The sequence below is a fragment of the Gymnogyps californianus genome, chromosome 1 (assembly GCF_018139145.2).
Source record: "Gymnogyps californianus isolate 813 chromosome 1, ASM1813914v2, whole genome shotgun sequence".
NCBI lineage: Eukaryota > Metazoa > Chordata > Aves > Accipitriformes > Cathartidae > Gymnogyps > Gymnogyps californianus.
Window position 1 is genome coordinate 66,909,025 of NC_059471.1, and position 26,699 is coordinate 66,935,723.

Genomic DNA, 26,699 nt, shown 5'->3' on the forward strand with positions numbered 1-26,699 from the left:
GGAGTTGCAACATAGCATAGAGCAGCAGCCCTTCCTCAGCAATGCTACTGTTACATGTCCAAGCACTTCAAGAAGAATAATGAGGAAGTTAATCTCACTGGGAGAAAACAAAAGGCTGGATGTAATCAATCTATACATCTAGGACTTAAAAATACAAATTTAAAATTTTGGCAACAAGTAAAAAAAGCATAAGTGTTTTTTTGTTTTGTTACAATTCTATATTAGGACAGATCCATGGAACTAACTTTTAGAAAAATACAACATACTGCATAAGTTTTATTTAGGGATTTAATTTATATACCACAAATACTGCTTTTAATATAAGTACAATATAATACAGTTTTATTTATGTAACTGCTGGTGTTCACTTTGGATCATGAACTGAATGGCATGCTGTGCTGTCAAAACTTTAATAAAATGGCCTCTAGTTAATCTTCTCCAAAGTATAAAATCATGCAAAATCTACATCCTATATGATACAACCAGTACAATAATTGAAGCCAATAGCCTACAAACAGCCTGGACTATCTTCTGAGTTTGTTCTTGAAGTGTCCACAAGTCAGCCATCATTTTCTTTAGACAGAAAGGAAGAATTTCAGTTTTGTCTGCAGAACCTCATCACGACCACTGAAACCAGCAACAATGTGCACAGTTATCAGTCAACAAATCTTCATTACTTAATGCAGTCCAGAGCCCACATTTAGTCCATATTGACAAGTCTGGGGTTAGGAAGTTTTACGTTTTCCTCCTGTGACTACTGGTCGTGCATATTCCACAAAATCATCTATAAGAACAGGCCACGCTCCTGAAGAGAAGTCAAGCAATTCAGAAATTAATGTATCATTATCAGCAATAAACTGGTGTGGTCTCTGAATACAAAGGACCAGAAGCTCACTTTGACATTTCTGGACTAGTCTAGCTTTAACATGCATGACATGATAAACCCTTGAAAAATGCACCTAACATAAATTAAACATTTGAATCTCTTCTTGCAGCAATAGTTCTTAGTACAAACAAAATGTATTTAAAGCATAACCCACACTACAAAGTTTATAAACATTAGCTGATAGCAAAATCATGGCATTTCTATTAGAGCCATTCATAACTTAGGAAATATTTCTGTACACAGCCATTCCAAAATAGGATTTGCAGGAGTAGTAACAGAGTGTAAATTGCTTTTAGGTTAGTAAAAAAAATGCTTATGTAGACATTCTTGCAAGTAGACAAATTATGTATTTCCTTGCAGTTAGCAGCACTTTTGTACAAAAAATACAGTTTCACTGAGACTCTTGTAGCACAACAGGTTCAAATAGCATGTGCTATATCGTGGTGTGACAGTATCTTTACTTCTATTTACATATTACAGCAAACTAGTTAACCTTCTTATCATTACTGTTTTGGCAACAAGTATGACACTATATTTGCAGCTAAACCTCTAAGGGTAAAAAAATTAAGACAGAAGGTAGCAGCATGTTCTGTTGTTCGTTTATAGCAATATTTTAATTCTGCTGTACCAATTTTTGAAGATATTCAAGTACTGCTTACCTTCTTCATCATAGTTGGACATATCATCTGCAATCATATTTCCAAAGTCTAACAAAAGATTCCAAGTATCTTTTGGAATTGATCTTTTATGATGTTCCTATAAGGGAGGAAAAATGGTACTGCTCAATCCAAACTATTTTCAAATTCCACAGTAGTATTTTATATTGACATATACAGAAATACATGTTTTACAAGTATTTCTTCTTCTTCTCTCTCTCTTTTTACAAAATAGATTGCAACTAAAGAAGGCAAAAAAATGTAAGAAGTCTTTGATAGTTGTTTTATTTCTTCCATTCCGTATATGTTCCGAACTTGTTATGGAAAAGAATAAACCAAATGCACTTTATACTTCTACTTAATGGTATCCATTCCAGGTTCTGAAACTGTGCAGTCATGGGTTAGCATTCTGCCATTTCAACTTGAGCCCTTTTTTCCTTACCCCTTTTTACTTACGCTTACCCAGTCTCTCTTTCAACTTGTTGGTTATAGCTGCATCTACACTCTTCTCACTTACTCCCAGACTGCCTTCTGGATCCATCATCTCAGCTTTTCTTCAGCTATTCTCTCCTTCACCATAATACACTACCTGCATTTGCTCCACTTCTGCCCAGTCTCCTTTTTCCCCAGTCTGTCCTATTCTCCACTACTACCTCCCTGTCTGATTTCAAATGTACTCTTTCTGCATCACCCCATTCACAAGTACTAAGTTGCCACCCTGGCCAGTTTGAGCAGCACTCCAAAAAACTTCAGTCCTAGTCAGCGTTCTCTCAGCTTTTAAAGTTAGCACTCCCAAGAAGAGAGAGTGTGTGGGGAAACACAACTACTCAGCAGTTGTGAGCTGTAGGATCCAGTCAGACCATCCACATCTCCCTTCATCTGTTGATACTGCTATATTACCTGAAGATAGCAGGTGATTAATAGGGAATTAAATTTCAACACCTAGTTCTGGTTTGCAGTAAAAAGTTGCAACCGCATGAAAAGACTTGCTCGGTGAAGGGTTGGGTTTTTTTGTGTTTGTGGTTTTGGTTTTATGTTGTGGGGTGGGGTTGTTTGTTTGTTTGTTTGGCGGTTTTTTTAAGCAGTAATAGTCTGACATATTGAGAAGAACAAACTGCACTGCAAAAAACTGGAACTTGATCAAAACAAGGTTGATGTCCAACACAACAGCAAGCACGTCCTCTCACTCAAGCCAAAGGTTGTATCTTGACTGCAAAAAATATGACAAGCATAAACAAACAAAATACAAACAAACAAAAACCCCATCCTAAAGAGTCCTAACTTGCTTCTTTCTTAGGTTGAATTTTTAAAATCTAAATATTTCTTCTAAAGTAAACATTCAGGTTAAATATTTGTAGCAAAGACACTTTATGCCAGATCATCTAGATTATTGCTTGAAGTAGAGATCTGCAGAACTGTCCGTTGTAACAAACTCGATCACACAGCCAAGTGGGAAAAAAACGTTACGACTTTTCTTCAGTTACGTCTATAGATCTGAATTTGGATGTGTTTAAGTGTATTAAGGCAGTTAAAATGTGAAATGTTTTCACAAGTTCCTGATGAAACTGGTACATTCTTCAGTGAATAAAATAAATATACTGTCCAAAAATTTAGAAAATACTTTTATTGCAAAAAGTACACACTTCCCCTATTAAGCACTGGTGATTATGGCACAAAATGCAGAAAGACTTCTTAATTCTCCTGAGCTACAGATAAAAAGATAAATTGAAAAAAAAAGATCAAGATAAATTATACATTATGTAACACTATATAAAGTATTTTTTTGCAAGTACATAGAAATGCAAATGCAGAAACATGGATGAATGAATCAGGTCTTTAATAAGAATATTCTGCAATTTCTAAAGTTTAATTTATGCATCTTTACTCCACTGCCCACAGAATTGCACCGGTAATAGAAAACTGTCAAGATCAGTTCACAACTCTTACCTAAAAAAATGAGTCAAAATAATTACTCAGACAAGAACTTTTGCTTAAAAAGAAAAGTCTCTCAGGTTAAGTCAGTCATAACAGAATTGACATTTAAAAAATGACTGAGTTTATGCATTAATACCACAAAGGCAGAGCATGGTAAAATACATCGTTGACAATAATCAGCTGTCTTGAGAATAAAGACAACATAGGTTCAATCTACAATCATGGCTTCCTTTCACGCAGAAGTTTTCATAAGTAGGAGGATACAGGATCAAGCAAGTAGAATGCTCTATTGCTTTGCCACATCTTTTTGTATTCTTCTCAATTAGAAAATTATATAGAGAAGATTTTATTTGGCTTGATTTAAGACTATTGTATATCAGTTTTCAAAAAGGAAAAAGTTTGAAGGAAGTATTCAGACATCCTGTCTTTATTGTAAGCACACAGCCTCCAAGTCAGACTACTGTGGATTAAGATAGTCAGGAAGCAATACAGTATGTACTTACCAACAAAAATTTATTCCAAAGATCTAGAAATTTAAACCTTCCTGACAAGACTAAATTCCAATATGCAATTGCCATTTCTAGATCTGCAAGAGACAAAGCAACATGTAAATATTATAGCACATTATATGCAATAAAACTCTTACGGTTAAACAATTAATGCTACATCCAGTATATTATAATACAAATGAATAACATTCTTTGAAAATCACTACAAAAATTATAAGGAACTGTTTTCTACTCTCACTGACCCAAAAGGCGGAAGACAAGCAGTAATGGTATAAATTGCATATTGAACATCGCAGTCACAAAGACTAAAATATTTTTGTCACTATCCAGCAGTGCTGGATTAAAGCTACTTTCAATCTACAGAAACAGAACAAAATAGTTATCAATAACTCTGTCTACAAATAGGAAAAAAAAAAAGATATACGCACAAAACCAGCAAATATTGATAGAAACCCAAACGCTTAAGTCTGCAGGTGGCAATTCCTGTTAATTTATCACATTTTAGACACACTTGACTTTAAAGGGAATTTAAGGACACGAGAAGATAAAAAAAGATTTGTCTGGGGCATGATAATTCTACAGCACCCCTTACAGCAGTAATTCTCTTCTCTGGAACCATTCAACTGACAAACACCTACACCCAATACTGAAAATATAAGTCCAAGAAAGCAGCCCTTATTCTGCACCATGACCAGTGATCTGAGAGCAGAGTTCAGCTCATGCATGCCAACAGGAGGATGCAGCACTGCCACACGTTCAAGCGAAAAAGTAGGCGCGATATTAGATGCAGCATAAGGGTAGAAAGGATGTTTTCTTGAAGGTCTGTTTTCATTCTCAGCAACTCACAATACCTCGTGGCTTCTGTGCTTGGTCCCACAGGTAACAGCTCCAAATGTATGCACACTGCTGTGCAACCACAAAATAAAGCACAGCCTTTCTTAAACCACAAGAAGATTTCAGTTTGTGCTTTCAGCATAAAGTAAGTATAAACAAAATATGAAACTTAATAGAAAGTATTGCCATAGCAGGTAAGACGGAAGCTTGACCTCCACCTACAAGAAAGGAGCATGTACAATTTGAAATTGTACATATCACATTACAAACCAAAAGACACTCTGTCACCTGAAATCAAGTTTCAAGTCTGAAAGAGATGTTCCAGATTTTAACATAGCCAGTTCCCTATAGTCTGTATCATAGAGGGCTGGGGCCCAGACAAGGTGCAATAGTTAAGATGTAGAGAAATGCAATATGTCTATACCTAGCAATATAGAGACAGTGCTGCTGGTGTTTTTTCTACTATGATCAGAGCACTTTTCAGTACAGAACTTGCTTTATGCCCCAATAAACTTCTTTCAGTCCTTCCTGTCTTTACCACCATGCTCACTTTTCACAGAAAATAAGTAGAAGAGAATAGTTAATAGCATTTACTTGCTGTTTAGATATGCAGATTAATTATTCATATCTGTTATCCCAAATGAAAAGCAAAAGAAATGGGAAGGGAGAAACTTGAATAATCTTAAGGGTTTCTAAACTTCACTGTGAAGTGACTGGCTTTGATCCCATTCACTCAGGCTTCTTTATGAAGACTCAACCTTGCCAAGCCAATCTTGCAAATCTATCACATGACAACGTTAAGCAAAATGCACTTTGAAGAAAAAACACTTTAATAGCAGAAGAATTTTTATACTTCTGATGGAAATATTCCTTGGAAAAAGGAAGAAGGTACAGGCAAGGAAACAAAGATGGTTAAAGGTGCCACAAAAAAGTTAAAAGGGAAAGAAGAGGCCACACTTCCTTGGTTTATTTGGGTATGTGTCAAATTTAGCATTATGTTATAGTGAACTTGATTATTGCAAAATTGTATTTAACACAATGCATGTGAAATACCATCTTAATTAAGTTGATACTTGAGGGATACATTACATGTGTGTACACATCGGTTCTCCTGCACAAAGATATAGGAATTATTTGCTATAATGTACAACAAAAGCAGATCCTGCTGAGGATGCTGCTCTGTAGTGGCTGAAACCCGGTCCATGCTGGAGCTGCTCTCCCCATTAAGCACATGCAGGGAAGTCCTGATCTTGGTTAAAATTAGCTCAAGGGAAAAAAAATCTTCCTCATCTGGTTCACTGCAATCCCACAAACTCATGAACTAACACAAGAGATATTTGAACAAAAGGACTAGATGGGACTATCATTTTTGGTAGTGGTGCCAGTTTATGCAATCTTAAAGTATTTGAGAAAACTAGGCCTTCAGGTGCACTACATTCTCAGGGGATATGGCTACACTCTTGTTTGAAGACAATTCCCTACCTAGGTTGAAAAACTTCACACTGGAGGACAGAAAAGAGGATTTTTCTGCTTTAAAGGGAAGACCTAGTTACACAGAGTTCCAGTTCTACATTAGGATGCTGACAGTCCTAATAAACAGTAACGCTGTGGAGTTTGTGTAACTGCTACAATTAGTGCAGCATTAAAAGATATTTAAAAAAAAAAGAAAAAGCCTTATGCCATGGGAATTCTGCATCCCCACAGGAAGATGCCTTTGCAAGGCATGGATTTCTTAGGCAGTCTTAGGAATATCTATTTCAATGCTGCATAGATACGAAGGCATCATTACAAATAAAATAAAATCAAACTACAATTATGAAAATATACTGGTTTTGTACCAAAAAATATGCTTCCCACATTATAGACTAATAATACAAGTTTTATGAAAGGAAAAGACAGATGCATGAATCTCCGGAAACTAATGCCTAAGCAAGGACCAGTTTAGAAGATATTTCATTGCAAACATCCATGTTCATATCCAAAATATAAAATTGCTAAACGGTTACTGTTTAAAGAACATCATAAAAATACCACATCATATACTGTTCATTATAGAACGGTTTGAGGTTTCCCTTCACCCCAAAATATTTTCAATGTCAATATCTAGCGAGTGTTGTATGTCATGCAGCCCCTTCAGTATAATGGCTTTATAGTCCAAAGTTTGTGCATACACTGAAACAAAGCTTCAACGTCTAGATCTTCAGCTTTCTGGATATCTAGTCTAGTTGTGGCTACATACAGCATCTATAAGTCTTTCTCTAGTAAAACCCTAAGAACTAAGTCACCTAAAAGTGATACCAATCACCATTACAAAATTATTAAAACTAAAATTACTTTAAAAATTTGAAAAATATACACAATATCTAAGTAAAACAAGTTCAAGAAGAACAAGGTTAGTAAAATGTTTTAATTGCTAAGTAACGTTTATTATAGTAAACATGTTTTAGTATGTTTTAAAAGGAGTTCTTTACACGTTTGAATTATTTAAACAGCTTTCCACAATCAGAAGTAAAGCATTTTGCATGCAGTATGATCTATTCTGAAACATTAAAGCCTCATTCTAAAATTGCTTTTAAAAAACCCTCAGCCTCTTCTACCCTGATTGAACAGAAAGCTTGAAGTGATAACAAATTAGCACAATTAATACAGAAGGAGAAATACATTATCAGTTAGACAGCCTGTGTCTACTTTCAAGATTTGATCAAATGCTTATCTTGTTAACAAAGAAAGAAAATCATTATTAGATTCTTGCATGAATAAAAAAAAAAAAAATCAAATTAAGTTCCTCATCCCTTTGCTATGATTTTGGACAAGGGCAATGAAGTCATTGCACACAAGTAATCAAGGAAGTGAGAAAACAGAAAGATAAATCAACAGACAGAAAGGAATTGGCTGGGGAGTAGGATTTATGAAGAATATGAAATGAAGTTCATTTAGACCTGCTGTGCCAAAACAGCACTCTGGGACTGCAGCACTCACTTGTCATCCTCTGCCAAATAGAGCTTTCCAGCTCTCAGACTGCCCTACCAACAGAGCTGCTCATGCAGTCCTGTTTGAAGCTGTCAGAATATTAAAACTAATTCACCTAAATTACTGATATAACTTAAAAGAAAAAAGGCTAAAGGCATTACATTGGCCTCCTAATGACATTTTAAAATCTTTAAGTTATTTATAAGAATAGTTTAATATTAGCCACTGTTGCCCTCATAATCCCTAGTTAGCATATTAACTAGGTTCTGTACATTGTGATGGTAGAGTCTACCACGTTTTAGAGCTTGGAAACAAATAATTTATTTTAATTTCATCTTTTCAGATTAACTGATTGTCCCAATATTGCCTTTTTCTTCCTTTATTGATGTTTAATCTTATCAATATTGTAAAGCTTTGCTACTTTAAATGTCATCTCTATGAGAGACTTTGGGCAGCTTGTTATAAGCATCAGTGCTCACCAATGAGTTTTATTCAAAGAGTACTCTCTCAAACCACATGGGCAGCTTCCCCCCCACCCCAAAATAACAGGATGTATCAGCCTTACCCAGTCCATCTACAGACATGAACCAACAATGCGACAAAGCTTGTAGGAGGAAAAAGTTACTTTTATTAGACCAGTTAATAAGGATGAAAAAAAAAAAAACAAAAACCAAAACCCCAAACCAAAACAAAACACATTTTGGAAATTAAAATTTCAGAACCAAGAGCCCCTTTGTTTGAGGCTTTCTCTCCCCAGTGCTTTAACCAAAATTTACTCTATAGCTTTGAAAATGAAAGAGTAGCCCACAAACTCTCCTGTTCCCAACACTGCATAAAAAATTAATCTGGACAGGTGCAAGACACAGAAATCTATTTTATCATTCAATCGCCTTGTAAAAATATATGTAGCCTCTGTAAGAGGCTGAACTTCAGATGTTTTCTTTCTAGAAATGTAATTTGCCCTGAAGTATCATTTGACTGATATCCTTTGATCTTGTTCCTCTTGTTTTCTCATTGTGGCAAATATCATACTTCTGTAAAGCTAAAACAAAAACTACATTGCACAAAATTATTGTGTTTCAATAAAATTCCTGGACACCGCGCTGAAACTGGTGCGGATGTGGGAACAGCGGAAGCTGGTGTCAATCTATCTCAACAATTGGACTATCACACTACCTGACCAACAAACATCAAATGAATACTTGCAAGATTCAGTGAGTTACTTGATTCCTTGTTTCCTCATCTCTGAATGATTTTAAGAGTCTTCTTTGGCCTCCAAATTACTAAGAACATGGACACAAGAATTAGTTTCTTTCCTAATCAGAACGTTTTCTTCTTCTACAAACAAATAAAATCCACATAGCAAAATAACAAGAAAATACCATCAGGATTTAACCTAAAAACCCTTCACCAAATTGCCAAAAGTTTAGAGCAAAATAGCCCTTATCTGCAATTAGGAGCTCCCCCACAGAAGGAAGAGAGAAGGGGAAAAACAGATAAGGGGTATGATACTAATACTGGAAGTGGCTAAACTCAGGATCCAGTTGAGTTGAATCCATTCATCCCTGCAAAGCCGTAAGCAAAGAGCTTCCCAGTGCTCTACGTTAGGGGACGTATAATGCACAGTGTCAGAGTTAAGTCCCTGTGGTGGCCAGGGAAGAGTGGTGAAGCACAGCATGTGGATTTCAGAAGAGCTCTGCAGGAATTGAGCAGGGTCTGACTCTGCTTATTAACTCAACCTCAGCATCTGCCATGCTGAAGCAGGCCGATTCCATGCAGAACCTTTCATGTTCATTATCTTGAGCATCAACTGCACAAAAGCAGATAAACTGCTTCTGAATGTCAACTAGGTTTAGAAGATGATAGCTATCCAAACATCAATTTGAGGGCAGCCTAATGAACCTGATTGTAGCCAGTTTCAAAATCCTTCCATCTCTGCAAATCTCTCCATGTACAATTCGGGTAAACTACAACAGATGACTTAAAGTTCACTGGATATACATTTCCCAAGTAAGAGCCAAACATGACTAAAAGAATCAATGAGGCATTACTAGAACCGGCAGTTATGCCACACTTTTGCTGCTACTATTGGCTTTTTTTTGATCAGAGCACCCTGTTCTATACTAAGCTTCTCCTAAATTGCTGGCATTTTCAGAAAGAAAAATGTGAACAAAAATAAAGCAGGGACCATACACACAAACCAAGGCCATTGAAACACCTAAAATACAGCATTCACGGACCTCTTCCAAAGTAAACATGAAATTCATTTATTGAACTCCCTCAACTTCTTCCATCCACTCACTCCTACAAACACCCTACAAATGGATCAATCTAATTCTTCACTGAAAGTGAAGGAAATCTTGATAACTAGTTAGGGAGGGGGAAAAAAAAAGAAAAAGAAAAAAAAAAAAGAGATATCCTTCCCTAATGTCTAAGTGTCTCTTCAAAGAATCTTGAGATACTGCTATGACGAAAGCCAAAGTTGATGTTGCTTCAATTAAAAAGAGCACATTATACTCATCTGCTCATAGAAGATGCAACCTCCTTGAAGTCCACATACCGGATGCAAAGATAGTCATTCTTCTGGTCTTGAGGTAATATTTGATTCAAGTCTGAATGCCCTCCTCATGTATCATCTCTTGCTTGATCCCAGGAAGCTGGCAGAGAGAAGGAAGCACAACCTTTTGAGCCAGCAAGCAGGCGAGGGGACCACAAAGGAATGACGAAGGACCAAATCTGCTTTTTGTTTCCAGGTTGAAAGTCGAAGACCATGAAAGAATGCATTAAGTTCCTCCACGGTGCTGAAACAAACTGTAGTAAACTCCTGAGCATAAGGAATCTCCTCAACATGTCTTGTTGGGGCTCAAAGGGAGACCCATTAAGAGACTCACAATAAGTATCAAGTTTTTAAAAAAAAAAAAAAAAAAAAAAAAAGATGGAGCTAAGGCCTTGTTTTGAGCTTGAACAGTGTCCTTAGAAATCCGAACTGCTCTGTATACAACATGACAAAAGATCTATAATCCTATTCTTTAGTATACTCATCAACCAAGAGCTAGGATGCAAAATTTCACTCAGACTGCAGTAGAAAAAGCTAAAACTTGGGAGCAGAAGGTGAGATAAACCTCTCCAAATCTGCACCACGCAAAACTTAAAGATTTATTGTACTAAATATAGTAGCGAGAACATGAGAGAGCAGATTAAACAGACGGAATCACAGTTATCCATAATCATTCTTTGTAAAAGTCTCCTGGCAAACCAGACCTTAATAAACTGCACTTTTTACATTATCTCAAAATACATATAAAACACTCAGATGAAGTTTAACGTATCTAAATATTATGCCTGCCTGGTCCAATACGCAGCCATTGAGATGGCACTGCTGTGTTGAAACCTTGCTATCTTTTTTTTCTGAATTCTGTCCATCACTTAGACAACAATAGTCTTAACAGTTATAAGCATCCATCTTTTCTTAGATAATAATCAGATCTATTCAGATGTATTTGAAAGACACTTGACAGTTGGGTCCTGAGTAACATTAATCAGAACATTATTTTCTGCTTAAAGAAAATCATGGTAGATCTTATGCAATATGTTTTTGCCTCCCGCATCTCACTACTTACACGAGCTATCACCAAGGGTGACTGGTACTACTTTTATTTCTTTAAACAGCATGCGTCCAGACTGAAGCATACTACTTGACAATATTAAGCTAATAAAAGTAAATGGAAACATTCAAATTGGATGAGACTATAGAGACAGAAGTCCTGCAGATATAAAGAGAAATAAAAATTCCCTAGTATCACCACACGAACTGTGGAAAAGAGACTCCTATAAAAGGCAGTCCTGTTTCTAGGAATGAGTATCGGTGTACTGAACTCTGTGCCTATTTTGGGGAATGACAGAATAGATGTAACTTATTGGAGACGATTCTTCCCATCTAATTACATAAAGGCAGAATTTCTTGCATTGGTTTTGAGGGGAACTGTAGAATAAGAAGAAATTAAAAAGCAATAGAAGATAGGCTGTTCTAAAAATAAATAAAACACAAAACTGCACGCACACACCTCCCCCAGACCACTTTCCTGGAGCAAAATCCACTGCGTCGTGAAGACAACTGTGTTGGGTATCACCAGAATTCTTCTATCACCAAAAAAACTTGTAAGAAGGGCTTCTGTTCCTTCCCACTCCCTCCCTTACAAATGGTAGTTGGTGTAATAAAAGATACTATGCGTCCTGCTGATATCTCCCAAAAGAGAAGCGTTTGGGATACACAGAGATTTTTTTCAAGATATGCTCCAGGCAAAAGGTTCAATGAAAACTGACAGTAATCTCTGAAACAACTTTTAGAAATTCAGTCTGAAAGCACTGGTTCCCAAAGTGAAGCTAGACATGGCGAAATTCATCTCAGTATGCTGAAGCAACCTCAAACTGCTACCTACCACCTTTGAGATTTCATAGAGGTCAAAGGAGGTTCTAGAAGAACCCCAGTGGTTCTCTGCCAAACTGGGAGAACGTAACTCATCCATGGGGGTCAGTCCTGTATCTAACACTGTCCAATACTTAAGTAACTCGGATGATACAACAAAGAAAACTTTTATTAAATCTGCAACTTATACAAAGCCTGAAAAGAGTGTAGCATGGTAGAAGACAGGATTAGAATTCAAAATTATTTGGACAAATTGGAAAACCACTTGGAAGTAAATAAGAAAGATTTCATTAAAGAGAAGTGCAGAGTCGTATAGCTAGTGGGAATAATCAACTGCAGAAATACAAGATCAGAATTAACTGGGCACATTGCAGTTCTGCAGAAACCCAATAATAGATCACAAACTGCAGTTTGTTGCAGTATCAGTGTTATAAGCAAACCTAATAATGGGATGTAAAAGAAGGAGCAAAATATCTAAAGTGCATGGAAGATATCTAGCTTGTTTGGGTACTACAAGACAAGAGAAAGTTAGATCAATTGGATTGCAAAAGAAAATAGAGTTGGAAGATACTATTCCAATATCAGAGAGTTGGAAGATAAAATTTATCAGGGTAGTCAGTTTTACTCAGTCTAGAGACTAAGGGAAGACACATACATAGTTTCCAAATATGTAAGAAGTTGTTACTAACTCTAAGGAAACATGTATTCTGCATATTTACTCTGGGTGGGTAAGTATTGAACTGCAGAATTCAAGAACAGAGATTTAAGTTATATGCTAGAAAAAGAAAAAAAAAATCTAACAATAAGTTTGAGCAAGCAGACATAAATGTATGAGACCTGCCATTGGAAATTTAAGATTATATTATGTGAAGGCAGTGGCTCCCAAACTTTTTCAGTCAGAGGACCACTGCCAATCAGATCTCAAATCTTGCTGATAACTACTGAAACTGAAAAGGCAAGTTAGTATTTATTGCTAGCATACCACTGAACATTTGGTTAGAAAAACATCTGCAAGGAATGGCTTTGGTAGACGTTGATCCTGTCTGGCACAAGGGAATACACTATATAAGTGTTTCTCTATCTTTTAAATTTAAAGACCACCTGGCATATTGTGCTGGTTTTGGCTGGGATAGAGTTAATTTTCTTCCTAGTAGCTGGTATGGGGCTATGTTTTGGATTTGTGCTGGAAACAGTGTTGATGATCATACAGGGATGTTTTAGTTACTGCTGAGCAGTGCTTGCACAGAGTCAAGGCCTTTTCTGCTTCTCACACCACCCCACCAGCGAGTAGGCTGGGGGTGCACAAGAAGCTGGGAGGGGACACAGCCAGGACAGCTGACCCCAACTCACCAAAGGGATATTCCATACCATATGATGTCATGCTCAGCATATAAAGCTGGGGGAAGAAGAAGAAAGGGGGGGATGTTCAGAGTGATGGCGTTTGTCTTCCCAAGTAACGGTTACACGTGATGGAGCCCTGCTTTCCTGGAGATGGCTGAACACCTGCCTGCCGATGGGAAGTGGTGAATGAATTCCTTGGTTTGCTTTGCTTGCGCGTGCGGCTTTTGCTTTACTTATTAAACTGTCTTTACCTCAAGCCACGAGTTTTCCCACTTTTACCCTTCCAATTCTCTCCCCCATCCCATTGTGGGGGGTAGTGAGCGAGTGGCTGTGTGGGCCTTAGTTGCCAGCTGGGGTTAAACCACAACACATATTAAAAAGGAACCCATGAATCACTGTATTTCCTGATGTTCTTCAGGGAACATGGCGGGGGGGGGGGGAAGTAATAACTGCTGCTTATCACTTCTTAAAACAGCAGAAATGAGTTTTAAAAAAAAAAGGTAATCTGAAACATATTAAAATACTGATAGAACAATGAACATGACTCATAACCAAAGCATTTAGAGGTATTTCAGTAATTTCTTATAGTTTCAATATGTTAAGATAAGAAACATGAAAAATAATTGCACAAATGAGTCTTCTTTGCCTATCATAGACATTTTCCTGGTGAGCTCTATTCTCAAGAGTTATTTGTTAAAAAAAAAAAGATGCGTTAGCACTTAGCCTGAAGGATCCAACAGAAGGACCATTTTAATTATGTCTCCTTTTATAAAAAGGTTTTATTAACAATCTGCTAAGAATAAGAATTTCCCATTTGTCACTGGCACTATGTCAAATTTGCTTAGTTTTCAAATAGGCATATTCATAGGTCATGTGTCTACCTGCGAATCAAGCAATATTCTTTCAGCTTACAGATCACTGCCCTAAACAATGAGTGCAACAACTACCAGACTTGGTGATTTAAGCTCCGAGTGTAATAAGAGGAAGCACTGGATACTTCACACCCCAGAAAAATGACATTAAAATATTCTGTAATTGAAAGTTAGGAAAGAATTCCTTTGATTATTTCCACTTCATTAATTAAAACCATTCACTTTTATCCCTACTTGACATAAACTTACGGACCTCTTAGCCTTCAAGTCATAATTCAAATGTGAATGTATGGGAATGAGCAGGCAAGCACTATCACGGGAGCATGTCATCAGAAACATTTTAAGGCAAGCAGCTATGGCAGTAGCTTAGCAGCATCCTACACTTAGGTAGCACTGCATGTCATCTAACGTGCATGTGGGGAAGAAGGGGAGGTCACCACCTTAAGATGACCTAGACAGAGCTAGGCAGAGATTTATACCAGCTCATTTGGGAACAAATCTAATTATACATTCTGTTTAACTATCTGGACTGAACTCATAAAAGCATCCTGAGCAAAGGCTCCAAACTTAGTAAGAGAGAAACAAACTTAGTACATGGATGAGATAAATTCCCACATCTCCTTGACAATAGGGCACACAGTCATTGGGACACAAATACCAAACACCTCTACATTAGTTGTGGAGAGAGGGAGGGAAGATGGACAGTTTCTCATTCTAGGAGAAAATACATAGTGTATACAGAGAAGAGGATGCAAAATAAAAAAGCACCTCAGCCTATACTAAATGTAGCTGAAGCAACTAGAATTCTCAGCTCATGCAGACGCTCCTGTAAGATAACTGACTGAATTGCCTTCCTTGCTGAACACTTTTTTTGCTGAAAGAGAGCAAACATAACTCTTAGAATAATCACAGCAGGAAGCAGTATGTTGTAAATGCCAATCTGTAAACTTATTTTTTTCCTCCATCTCTCTGCTCCAGTGAATATAATGGCATTCCCTGAAAAGATTCCAACTCCAAACCTATACAGTGTTAATTTTTATTTGGATAAGCTATCACTGACCTTAATCACTCAAAAATGTCATTAGTCAATATGCTTGCTCAGCACCCTCTTTCTACTTGACCTATAGTGATGCAAGTTCACACCAGACAGAAATATGGTGTATCTCCACTGAAATAAGAGCAGTGGCACCTGCTTATATTTATTTAATCTCTAGAATCATCTTAACAAAACCAGAAAAAGTCTGACAAAAAATGTCACGAAAATACTGCCATGTAAGAACTAAACACTACTTGAAATTAAGAAACGGCATTACCAGAATTATTAAAATTCCTGAAAACTGAAATCAGCAACAGTTCCATTCAACTCTTTCTACAGTTTATTTTAAGCTCAACTTTAGTTTTTGCACTTTATTTCTCCCACTAATACTTCAACTCTTAGTGCAAGAAGGCACTTAGGTGTTTTATTGCTAAAAAGTACCATTCTTACACAACACCAAAGACAGACTTACAAATGAAATGGCCTCCATACCAAATAAACAGAAGTAATGGAAAACAAGTACGTTTCCTTTTTCCTTGTGTCAAATAAACAGTACATTCAGTTCCATAATCTGGGTTGGGCTGCCTTTCCTCCTCCTCTCTTTGTACAGGCTTAGGTGAAAAGCTTTTGAGACATATTTCCCAAGTACATGAGTTTCATGTTGGAACTGATCCAATTAAAACAGGAAGCCATTTGTAATATATCTTTAGGTATCCCATAAATTCCAACCTCAGCTGTAACTGACTTACCTTTTCCGCAATCTGAAAGTACTAGGCTTTTTAATGAAGAGAGGCAAGAAAATGAACAACTAGCTAAAGGACTTGAATTCCAACCAGCCTCACAGAACCACTACAAGACTATTTCATTTGTGTGTCTGCAAAAGTGGCATGTGACCCCTGAAAGAGTGACACATGTAATGAAAAATGAAATTGCTGCAAAAAAATAAAGAAAAATGGAAACTGGCTAAAAGTTGCCCACAGTTTAAAAAAGGGCGGGGGTGGGGGAGGACACTGGGAAAGACAAGAGATATTATTCAAAGTAATGCCCAAGAAAGAATGTGGAACAGATGCCCCTGGTTGAAAAGGTCTAAATCAATGTTCTGCTCCTCCACCTCACTACTCTTCCAACAATTTTTGAGAAAAAGTATTTATTAATGCGCTTGCCAAGTAATGCAGACACAGAGTTAAAGTGGCTATGCTAAAAAACACCCACTTCCTCTCACCCACAGCACAAAGAGAACAGTGATGATGGTACAGTGCTATTCTACACACCAAACAGTTTAATTCCTTCCTACACGGTGTCTTTTGAAAGTCCACATAAACTTGAAAGGATATCAGATTTCATCTTACAACTTTTTTCATTTATTCACAAACTATAGATATTTTTGCTTTGAAGAGAATAAAACATTGGAATTTAAATAACATATCCATTTTACTCCAGTAATACAAGGCATGGATTGGGACAAATCTCAAACTTTATAAAGAATAATAATTTAATACTTTATAAACTGTATGCCTATTTCTATTCACTAGCTTTGAACCAATTCCATAATATTCTTTTTCTAAACTTTACATAAAAACTGTGAGCTAAAACTAAAAATTCTTAGAAGAACAATAACTTTTGCCCAGAGTTTTCTCCCTCTTTTTAAGCTGATATGGACATCTTGTTTCAGTTGTTCTGAACAAAATGCAAAACACAAGAAGCTCACTAGCTCAGTCTTTTAAAAAAAAAAATTATGACAGGTCTCTAAGAACTGCAGGAACCTCCTTTGACAAGAGGAGAGAGAACGTCAATACTAGCAGAAAACCCCATTAAATTATCTGTACCAAGGGGACATTAGAGATTAATTGAAAGAAGATGGGAAAGATGAGAAGTCAGTGAAAGAAATCAATAATTAATTTACTATACAATCATCAATGAGAAAACTGTATTATTGGAAGTATTTGGAATTGACTTCACTGTCTGTAGATATTTTCTCGATTTTTTTCTACTTACCTAGACCTTTTTGTCCGGGGTTTTTAGCAAAGTTAAAAGTAAACTGATAAAAATCTTTGAATTTTGTTGGATCCTTTAGCTCTTGTTCCAGTCTTGGCAATAGAGCTTTTAGTTTTTCTGTGGTGTCACACCTGTTCAAAAGAGGTTACATTATTTGTAAATATTTAAGATTTCTTTTTACTTTTTTTTTCCTTCTTTTTTTTTATTTTTTAAGGTTTAGTTGCAGAGCAAAATAAAACAGTAGTTAAGATAAAAACAGAGTATCTTCTGGATAGCATTCTTAAAAATATAAACACTCATATGCCTTTACTAAATGATTTTAAGTGGAACATTATATATAGGCATCCATTAAGTACACAACCCAAACAGGATTCAGTGGTTTAACTTCTTTTCTCAGTCTCTTCATGAGTTTTATGAACTCAAACAACAGATGTTATTCTGTTCTTAGAGAACATACAAACCTCACTGAAATCTGCTATCCTTTCCCCTTTTATAGCTGTTGTAACACAAGGGTGTGAGTTTTTGCTTTAATCTAGATAGACATTACTTATTCCCCGCTCTACCTAAATGAAGAGCTGCATACCACGTTTACAGTTAATCTTAACATTGGAGGACTTCCCAACAAAACGAACTGTTATTTGCAGTCATCCTCTCCCCACCATAGAACACTTGCAGATAAAACCTAGGAAAAAAATGAGCCTTTGACAATAGCTTGAAGGCTGACAAACCATTTAACAGCCTGGCACAGGTAAGCGAAGACAGAATCAAGTTACTGAGATTCTAACAGAAACACATCCCTTAATAACACAAAACTGGAGCATTTTCAGTGAAAGCACCTGAGCTGACAAGACGCAATTTTAAAAGAGAAAGGGTTCCCCCCCCACCAAGGAATCAAATGAATATTCAGGGTCTATAGGATATTACTAATATTTTGAGTTGTACCTAGAAACTCAAAGCGAAGGAAATAGGTTTCAGAGAAGCAGATATCATAACAAACGTCTTGCATTTGAAAATTCTCAGTAGCTAAATGTTTATATTTATCCTAAAGATTCAGGAATAATTTTATTAAAGGATGGACAACTGTAGCAAAATCCATAAAATGCAGATGCAGTTTTAACTGTCTTGCATGGTACAGATAAAAATAAGTACCTTTCTGGCCTCCAGCAGTACCTGGTGGAGAAAAGATAAAGAATTCTGCCAACAGTCTTCAACTGAGAACTTCAGTTTCATGGGGACTTGATCTAGTTAACAATAGGGACAAATATCATACCCTCCCATATGTATCCTAAAGGTGGTATATGAACTAAGCCTCAGGGAATTTCTTTTCATTCAAATCTTCACCTATGTTCAATGCTAAAAACCACAGACACTGCACCTCCAGTATATAACAAAATCACTCCAAATTCTCAATAAGCACTATACCAGTGGCAAGCAGGTATGACCAGATTATGCTCCCAAGAACACTATAATGTACTTTGAGCAGAAAAAGATAAAAATCACAGACCTCTCTGGAACTGTATCAGAGACAGTCATGAGGATATACGAGCAATGTGACAATAAAGTTACAAAACAAAATCCAAGTCAGAAGCCACAGGTGGTTTAGCAAAACCTTTTTAATCAGTTATATCAAATAATGCTGAGCCTTTAATATAACAGCATGAGCACTTGATTACTGTCCATGGCTAGAAAATCATAATTATTCTTGCAGTCCCTACCCAAAGCTACCCAAAGGGACAAAATAAAGCAGTGGACTTCAGATGATATCAAAAGTTATTTCATCACAGTTTTTGAATACTCTTACCTAAAAAGGAAAGCTTAGAAAGAAGTTAATAACCGATGAGGTCCGTAACAACAGACTGCTAGGACCCCTACTCAAGAAACAACCACATTTGCTAGAAGTTGATCTATTGTAGAAAGGTATTGATAAGGTGCCATTCTAAGATCAAATGAAATTACTTAGCTACAAAAAATATGCACAAGTAATAAACCGTAATTCTCCACCTATCTAATGCAATCTGTTAAAAAAAAAAATCATTTTGACACCTCTATATATTAGAAATACTGCATCTCTTCCAAGGAAAAGTTATACACAAAATACTATTTTATGGTCATAAATGCTTGACTTTATTGCTAAACAGAGGCAATGTGGTTTAACCTTAAAGTCTATTATCCAGAATAGCTCCATAATCCAGGAAGAAAAAAATTTATCAGTTACATCACAGTCAGACTAAACAACCTTTTCTACTACCAATACCCTCATTTTTATTTCAATTTCTTATAGATACTCTGTACAAATGAAGTATCTAATATACAAGGCAATAAGAGAAAACTACGGTTTGTAAAACCGGTAAAAAGAAAAAAAGTTGCATTTGGTGGTGATAAGGTAAAGGGAAAGGACTGAAGGTTCTTTTCTGCTTTCCTATTTCTCTTCTGCTTCAACACTGACCGAACTTTTTTTTTTTTCCTTCATATATCTCCAGTGACATTCAGCTGTTAACAGCACACGGTCCAACTCAAAACCTTAACAGAACCATGTGTATGTTTATTATGAATTACAGAAAAACATCAGCATATCCATCTGTCTTCCCTGCTGTACAGGTAGGAATTACTTTGTTTCACCCTTACCGTGGTCATTGTTAAGGCACCAATTTAAGGAAGACGAGACACTACAGGCATTTCGCACCTGTTAAGCTTGGCACCAGCGTTACCAGCTTTTTGAAGCTTCACACTTAATTCAATTAAAAATGTTTTAAAGAGAAACCAAGCTCAGGCCTTACATTATGAACTATGCAGAAATGGATACTTACCCCAACTCTGTCATGCCATCAACAAATTCCTTTTTACTGAATTCACATTGAGTAGCTGCCCTGAACTTCCATGCTACAACCAGAACACTGATACTGGCTGGGTCCAGGCTTAAATCATCACAGAACTGTTGAATCCCATCAATGCCAATTTTATTTTCATCTTGTGGGTCTGCAATTCAAAATACAAAGAGAAGAACTGTAATTATTTACAAAAAATATTTACAAACAATCACCTGCACAGCTTTGATATGCTGCATAACACAGGTCTTCATTATTTCATAAGCTTCACAAATGTCTTCACTTGAAATCTAGTTAATTTTAGAAGTACCTTGAAGAAGATCTGTAAATAGATTAAGTATTCTGCATACTTCCCTAGAAATTGGTTTGCAACCTTTCCCTAAATTCATCAGCTAATGTTAATGAAATAATTTTGTCTTCTCTCCACAATGCTCTATAAAAGATCTGAATTAACTGAGCAGATGCCTGACTACATCTAAAAACAGTAAGGCTGATAAACACATCAAAATGTACAATATATTTATTGGTTAGCATGTATTAAACTTTAAAAGAAAACAACAACAACAACCACCCCCACCCCCAACCAAAACCAACAAAACCACAGGTACCAAGTGAGCCCACAGATTTTTTTCCTGATAGGGATATATTAGAATCCACTATAACTGTTTAAAGACCACAATTAACTCAAACATTTTTGGCTTTTAATTATAAGTCAGGGAAATGAGCAAAACATTGCTCAAACAATGCCTTAGCATAACAGGGCCTTAAGCTAAACAATACAACTTAGGAAATATGTTTCAGTAGTACTAAGTAGTACCTTTTTGAATGTCAGAACCACACTTTATAACCACTTATGTCAAGGTAGATGTCATTGTAACAATTCTGTAACTGTAACAAAATTCTCTCTCAAAAAAACCCCCAAACAAACAAACAAAATCCCTTGCATGTAAACTTAATAATTGGAGGAGAAAAAACCCAAACAACAACAACAACAAATCACACCGTTAGTTTTCAAAGCTTGACAGTTTACAAACTACAAAACTGTCTTTCCCAGCTTTTGATAGGAAGACATTTCAGTATCCTAAGTTGGGCTATATACAAAAGTATCCCTTGTGTAAATTTAAGACTAACTCCTTAAACCGGTAAGATTTTCAACCATGCTATTTTATGTCCTTATCCAATGAGTTGATTTAAAAAAAAAAAAAAAATCAAGTCTAAAGAAAACTTTTTTTTTTTTTTGAGTGTTAAGCTAAGATCTCTTCCACTTTTCCAGCCAATACTACAGTAGAAACAAATGCTAAAATGCAGAGAGGAAGTTAATTTAGCAAACAAAGACTTATATCCATTAAACAAAGAATTACACCCATGGTATAATTCAGGGACCTTTGAGCAGGAAAAACAAGTAAACATATCTACTCTACTATATGCCAGATGTACTTCTAAGACATGTAAAATGCATTTCTTGTATATTTGTGGAATAACTGAAGAACCGAATGCAAAAAGTACACTAGTGTTGAAATCAGTGGAAAAATTCTGATGGATTTCAACAAGGACTGTTTCAGCCTTATCATGTTTCATGTCATCCAGGTAACTAGGAATAACAACAAAATTATTGTTTTGACAGAGTTGCTGGATAAACAGAGAAGAAAACTAACAAAAAGACAGCAAAGAAAATGAAAGACCTCCTCTCTCAGATTTCAAATATAGTGCAATGTATGTAGTATTCTATAGGCCCTGTAGGACAAAGGAATTCCTTGTTGTTGCAAGGCCAATGACTCAGGTTTAAGCTACATATGAAAAAAGGAAAGATGCTTAACCAAAACTTCTACTGTTTTCTCTCAAATCCTGTGAAGGTTTTGTTCAAGTTTACAACTTCACTTAAGTGTTAAAGTGCTAGAACTGCAAAGGTGTGCTGCTAACCAAAACACGGACATAAAACTGACTAGACTTCCCTTCACAAAAGCCAAGGTGGTGCAGTTTGCGACTGCTAGAATATTATGAATAATAAATAACATTTGTGGGCTTTTTTTCATTTCAGATATTCTTAGTAGCATTTATGAATTTGTATATATTTCTGACCCAGCAATCTCCAAGACTGACATGCAAGGAGCACACAAAAGATTTAAATATGTATATATATGTTATATATATATTTACATATATATATATAAAACAAATAAAAAAGTGGTTCTCTAGGTTGTTTTTTTTTTTCCCCACAAAGGAAATGCTATAGTGTTGCTGGTTCTTTGTCCCTACACAATTCATTATTACATAATAATGAAATATTAAAGAATGTCTAATACTTAAAATAGAACACATTATGTAAAGAGTAACAAAAAAAAGGTGGAAACAATATCATAATATCATAAAAACAGGATAAAGTGTATACAGAGCACGCCATATACTGCAATTAGAAAAGTACATAAAATCATAGTCGAGTAGTTGCTAAGAGTTCATTTTTTAAAATACGAGATGTATGGATCTCAGCAGGGGCTGGTAATGATTCCAGCCCGCTCTGCTCTAACATGTAATGAACAATGCACGCTTCATGTCAGATGGTCACATTTCAGAAAGCACTGTTACCTGGATCATGTACATTCTTATATTCACATGATTACCTTTTCCTTTTATTTTTTCTGTTCTTTTTAACAATGCTGTAAAATGAAAATAAATGGAAAAGAAACAACTCTGCCTTTAATCCACTTCCCTGTGGTTTTCCCTCCAAGACTCTCTGAAAAGGCACATCACTTTTGCTGTAATATGCCAGCACAAAGAATAAAATAAGGATGGAGTTTCTATGACTAGTTTTTGAGTTTTCTTATTTGACTGTTTTATCAGACTCCTAGCTGTAATGTTATCTGAAACATTTTTTATTTTAATGTACAGAAATACTATTATCTTTGAACAAAATTAACTTCCCCAAATATAAGAATCATATGTATTATTTTGCCACACAAAATGCATTGTACATATATTTAATAGCAGCCACTGGCAATGAATCAAGTTGCATAATAAGCTTTACTCTCCTTTCCACCATATGTAGCTGACACTATTTCCTCATGACAGGTTGAATTTCCTACTGTGAATCTACTTTAAACTCTACAGAAGTATCTACAGCAGTTGTGTGCTGAACATTAAGAGCATTTAAAATCTTTTCAATTCTTATCTCACTATCGCAAACACAGAGTGAGAAGCAAAAGCTAGCAATCTTTCCTTAGAAGTCCTTAAGAATGGTAGAGTGAAAAGCAGAAATACCACCCAAACAAAGTAATTAGAAAAAACCCAAAACCCACAACAAAAAAAACAAGCCTTACCTTTGTATCGATTATACAATTGTTCTAATTTCTTCCTGTCTACTGAATTTTTCATGGATTCTTTGTAGTACAAGTCTGGATTCTGGAAGTAGTTGTCTGTTGCCACTTCTAGTTTCCATTCATTCTGCATTAAGCAGTATATAGCAGTCCTTTCACCAGCCTGGGTAAATGCCATAAACTGGCGGACCTTGTCCTTCTGAGACGATTTAAGCTTATGCTTTGGGATGCAAAAGAAGCAGGAAAGCCAATGAAGCTAATCCAGAAGTTTGTTTCAGCATTCTACTACTAACGCCTATCTTTAAAAGGTTTTAGTTTTCTTGTTGATGACAACTTTCACTTCAGAATTACAGGAAGACAAAGCCTTGTTCTTCTGCAGTTAAAAAGACAGCATTTTCTTCTGAAAATTGAAATGACAGCATCTATATATACATTTTTAGCAGCACATATTCTGGTAGTAATAAATTTGTATTTCTGCTTTATTGCTCACATATGCAGAAGTTTTTCTGTTCTGTAACAGCAGTAAACACAAGTTTCATCATATAACAATATGGTTATCTTCTGAAAATATGCCTAGCCATTATACAAACAAGAAATTACATAGGCACAACCTATAGATTCTCAGATTCTGTGTAAGTCCTTCATACACGGAGAAAAACTGCTCAACAGTTCTCCTAATATTTTCCTAGCAACAATGAACAATGCAAAGTTTAATCATTTTAAGTGATCAGCTGAAAAAGGCAGAAGCATTTATCACATTTTTGTTAGAAACCATTGCCAACAGAAGACGTAAGACAAAAAGAAAACAGATAAAGTAGACATGTCAGAAATTTGCTGAATGTTACAAGACTATGAATTGTTGTAAAGGTGATCTAAAACTTTAATTAACTCTGAAAAAGATGTTTATACTATTAACACATTAAACAACAAAACTGCCTATTATAGTGGTATACAGGAACCAGTAAGATATTTCTCCTTATGGCAGCTAATTACAGCAACTGTAGCGACACAACATCCCTAAACTTCAAGAGGTGGGAACAGGGATTTTATAGGGAGCAAATTTGCTATTAACATAGTTCAACATTATTCTTTACATGAAATTGGAAGAAGAAGGAGATAGCTTAAATCAAACTCTGGTTTTTATTACATTCTGATACTTTCCAATTTTGTTAAACCATACTTAACACATGTTCTGGGCCAACAATTAAGCTGAGAAATTTGCCTAAGTTCCTCACTACTGCTTAAATCATCAGGTATAACAGAAAATTTACTGGTCTCTCAAATATCAGGGAAAAACTGAATCCTGATTCAGTGAGCAGTAAGCAGTAAACATAAGACCGTCTTTCAGTTCACTTGTTATCTCTTGTACACATATGGATGGTGACATCTTGACTACAGATGGTCCTGAGACAAGAAACGCATCATGTAAACAAGTTACGAACTTTGGTCTTTCCTACAAGATTTTTCAATTTTATACAAGAAAAAACATGTAAAGTTTCTTTTCATACAAGAAGAAACATGTGAAGCGGGAAAAGAGCTGCAAAAATAACTACAATGTATTTTGTTAAGAAAATACTCAATAATCCTTTGACTGTAAGCTCTGTGTAACATCTCCCCCCCCCCCAATTTCATTAAGGTCTCCCTATGAGAGTTTCTCTGCACTAAGATCCTCCTCAGTTACATAAACTTCTTTTCAGCAACTAACTCAGTGATGATCACTTCAAAACAGAGGTCTCTGACAACAATTCCAAAGTAAACCCCACGTCCTCTTCTAAGTCTACTTACGCCAGTCATTTAGGGATATTTTCTAGGTTCAAAATGAAACACCGAGTTATCTCAAGAAATCAGAGATAGGAAACACATTCGACTATCCAATCTACTACTCTGCCACGTAGTACAGTTTCTACTGTTCATTTGCATTTAATGCCCTGCGTAGCAGACAGTGGTACCTATACACTCTCTACAGGGCGGGGGGAGGAGGTCTGGAAGTCGTGTTGCTAGCGTGCCTTCTCCCTAACGGAACCCAAACACGGAGGCGTGCTTCGCATCAAGACATAATTAAGTCACGTTTCAGAAGCCCTCTCAAAAGGGTAATTACACCACATCGCAACTCCCGAGGAAGCGCCGAAGGTGAAACGGCGCAGGCTGCGGCGGAGGCACCGTGCGAACCCTTCCCAGGGCCGCTCCGGCCGCTGCCTGCGCCACCCTGCCGCTCGGGGCCGGCCCCGACCGCCTCCCTGCTCCCCTGCGCACCCTGCCCTTCACCCCCCGCCCCGGGAAGGGAATTCGTACCGCACCGTTCCCACCGCCTCCGGCTGCGCGGGCCGGCCGGCAACCCGCCGCTGCACCTGCCGCCTCCCGCGGCGGGGGGGAGTGGGGGGGGGGCAGCGGGGGGGCCCCGCCCGGTGCCGGAAGGCGGGGCGGCGGGATCGAGGGATACGGGGCTCCGGCAACCTGCCCCGCAAGCCCGAAGCCCAAAAAAGGGAAAGGTACGCGCCGCGCCGGCCGCCGGCGCTCGAAATACCCGCGGCGCCGCCCGCCCCGCCCGGCCCCCTCCCCCCTCCCCGCTCCCAGTGACCTTCCCCGCTCCCGTCCCCGCCGGAGGGGGCAGCGGGAGGGCGACTCCGCACGGGGCGGGGGGGGTGTCTCCGCGCCGCTCGTCCCCCTTCGCCCCTCGTCCCCTCTCGCCCCCGGCCGGCGCGGAACACCCCGCCTGGCGCCGTCCCCCCCCCCCCCCCGGGGTAGGGGAACAGGACCCGGTGCTGAGGGAGGGGAGCGGCGGGAAACCGCGGGGTGTGGGGGCGCTCGGCTCGGTGGTCCGGGTGGTTGGGGGTTCCCCCTCCCCAATTTCTCTGCCTCCCCCCCCCCGCTCCAACAACCTACCATTTTATCACCGGCGCTTTGACCAACTTCACCGCCCGGCGCCGCCTCTCGCGCAGGCGCGCACCGGCCCGCCCTCGCCGCCTATGGCCGGCCGCGCTGGCGGGACCGGGCGCAAAGGCGGAGCGCAGGATCGAGGTGCGCGCCCGCAGCGCCGGCGGAGCCCGCGGCCCTCCCTGCGCCGCCGCCCGCGGGGAGAGGCGGTGTCCGCGGGGCTGGGGCG

The 26,699-nt window shown here is 37.6% G+C and overlaps 1 protein-coding gene across 5 annotated transcripts; it reads right to left on the reverse strand.

The window, feature by feature from the left end:
* Nucleotides 1-325: 325 nt before the first annotated feature.
* DCUN1D2 (defective in cullin neddylation 1 domain containing 2) lies at nucleotides 326-26,546 on the reverse strand. 5 transcript variants are annotated; one of them, XM_050915365.1, is made up of 8 exons: nucleotides 26,480-26,541; nucleotides 23,600-23,996; nucleotides 20,268-20,436; nucleotides 18,610-18,630; nucleotides 17,461-17,591; nucleotides 3,981-4,063; nucleotides 1,546-1,642; nucleotides 326-805 (listed from the first exon to the last, which is right to left on the reverse strand). In XM_050915365.1, exons 2-8 carry the CDS (start codon nucleotides 23,772-23,774, stop codon nucleotides 726-728), a joined length of 756 nt encoding a protein of 251 aa, XP_050771322.1. In that variant the 5' UTR covers nucleotides 23,775-23,996; nucleotides 26,480-26,541; the 3' UTR covers nucleotides 326-725. The 5 variants fall into 5 exon arrangements, with proteins under 5 accessions (XP_050771322.1, XP_050771320.1, XP_050771321.1 ...); XM_050915363.1 differs by having other exon boundaries at nucleotides 23,600-25,000; nucleotides 26,480-26,536; XM_050915364.1 differs by lacking the exon at nucleotides 26,480-26,541 and adding an exon at nucleotides 25,894-26,009 and having other exon boundaries at nucleotides 23,600-25,000.
* Nucleotides 26,547-26,699: the final 153 nt, after the last annotated feature.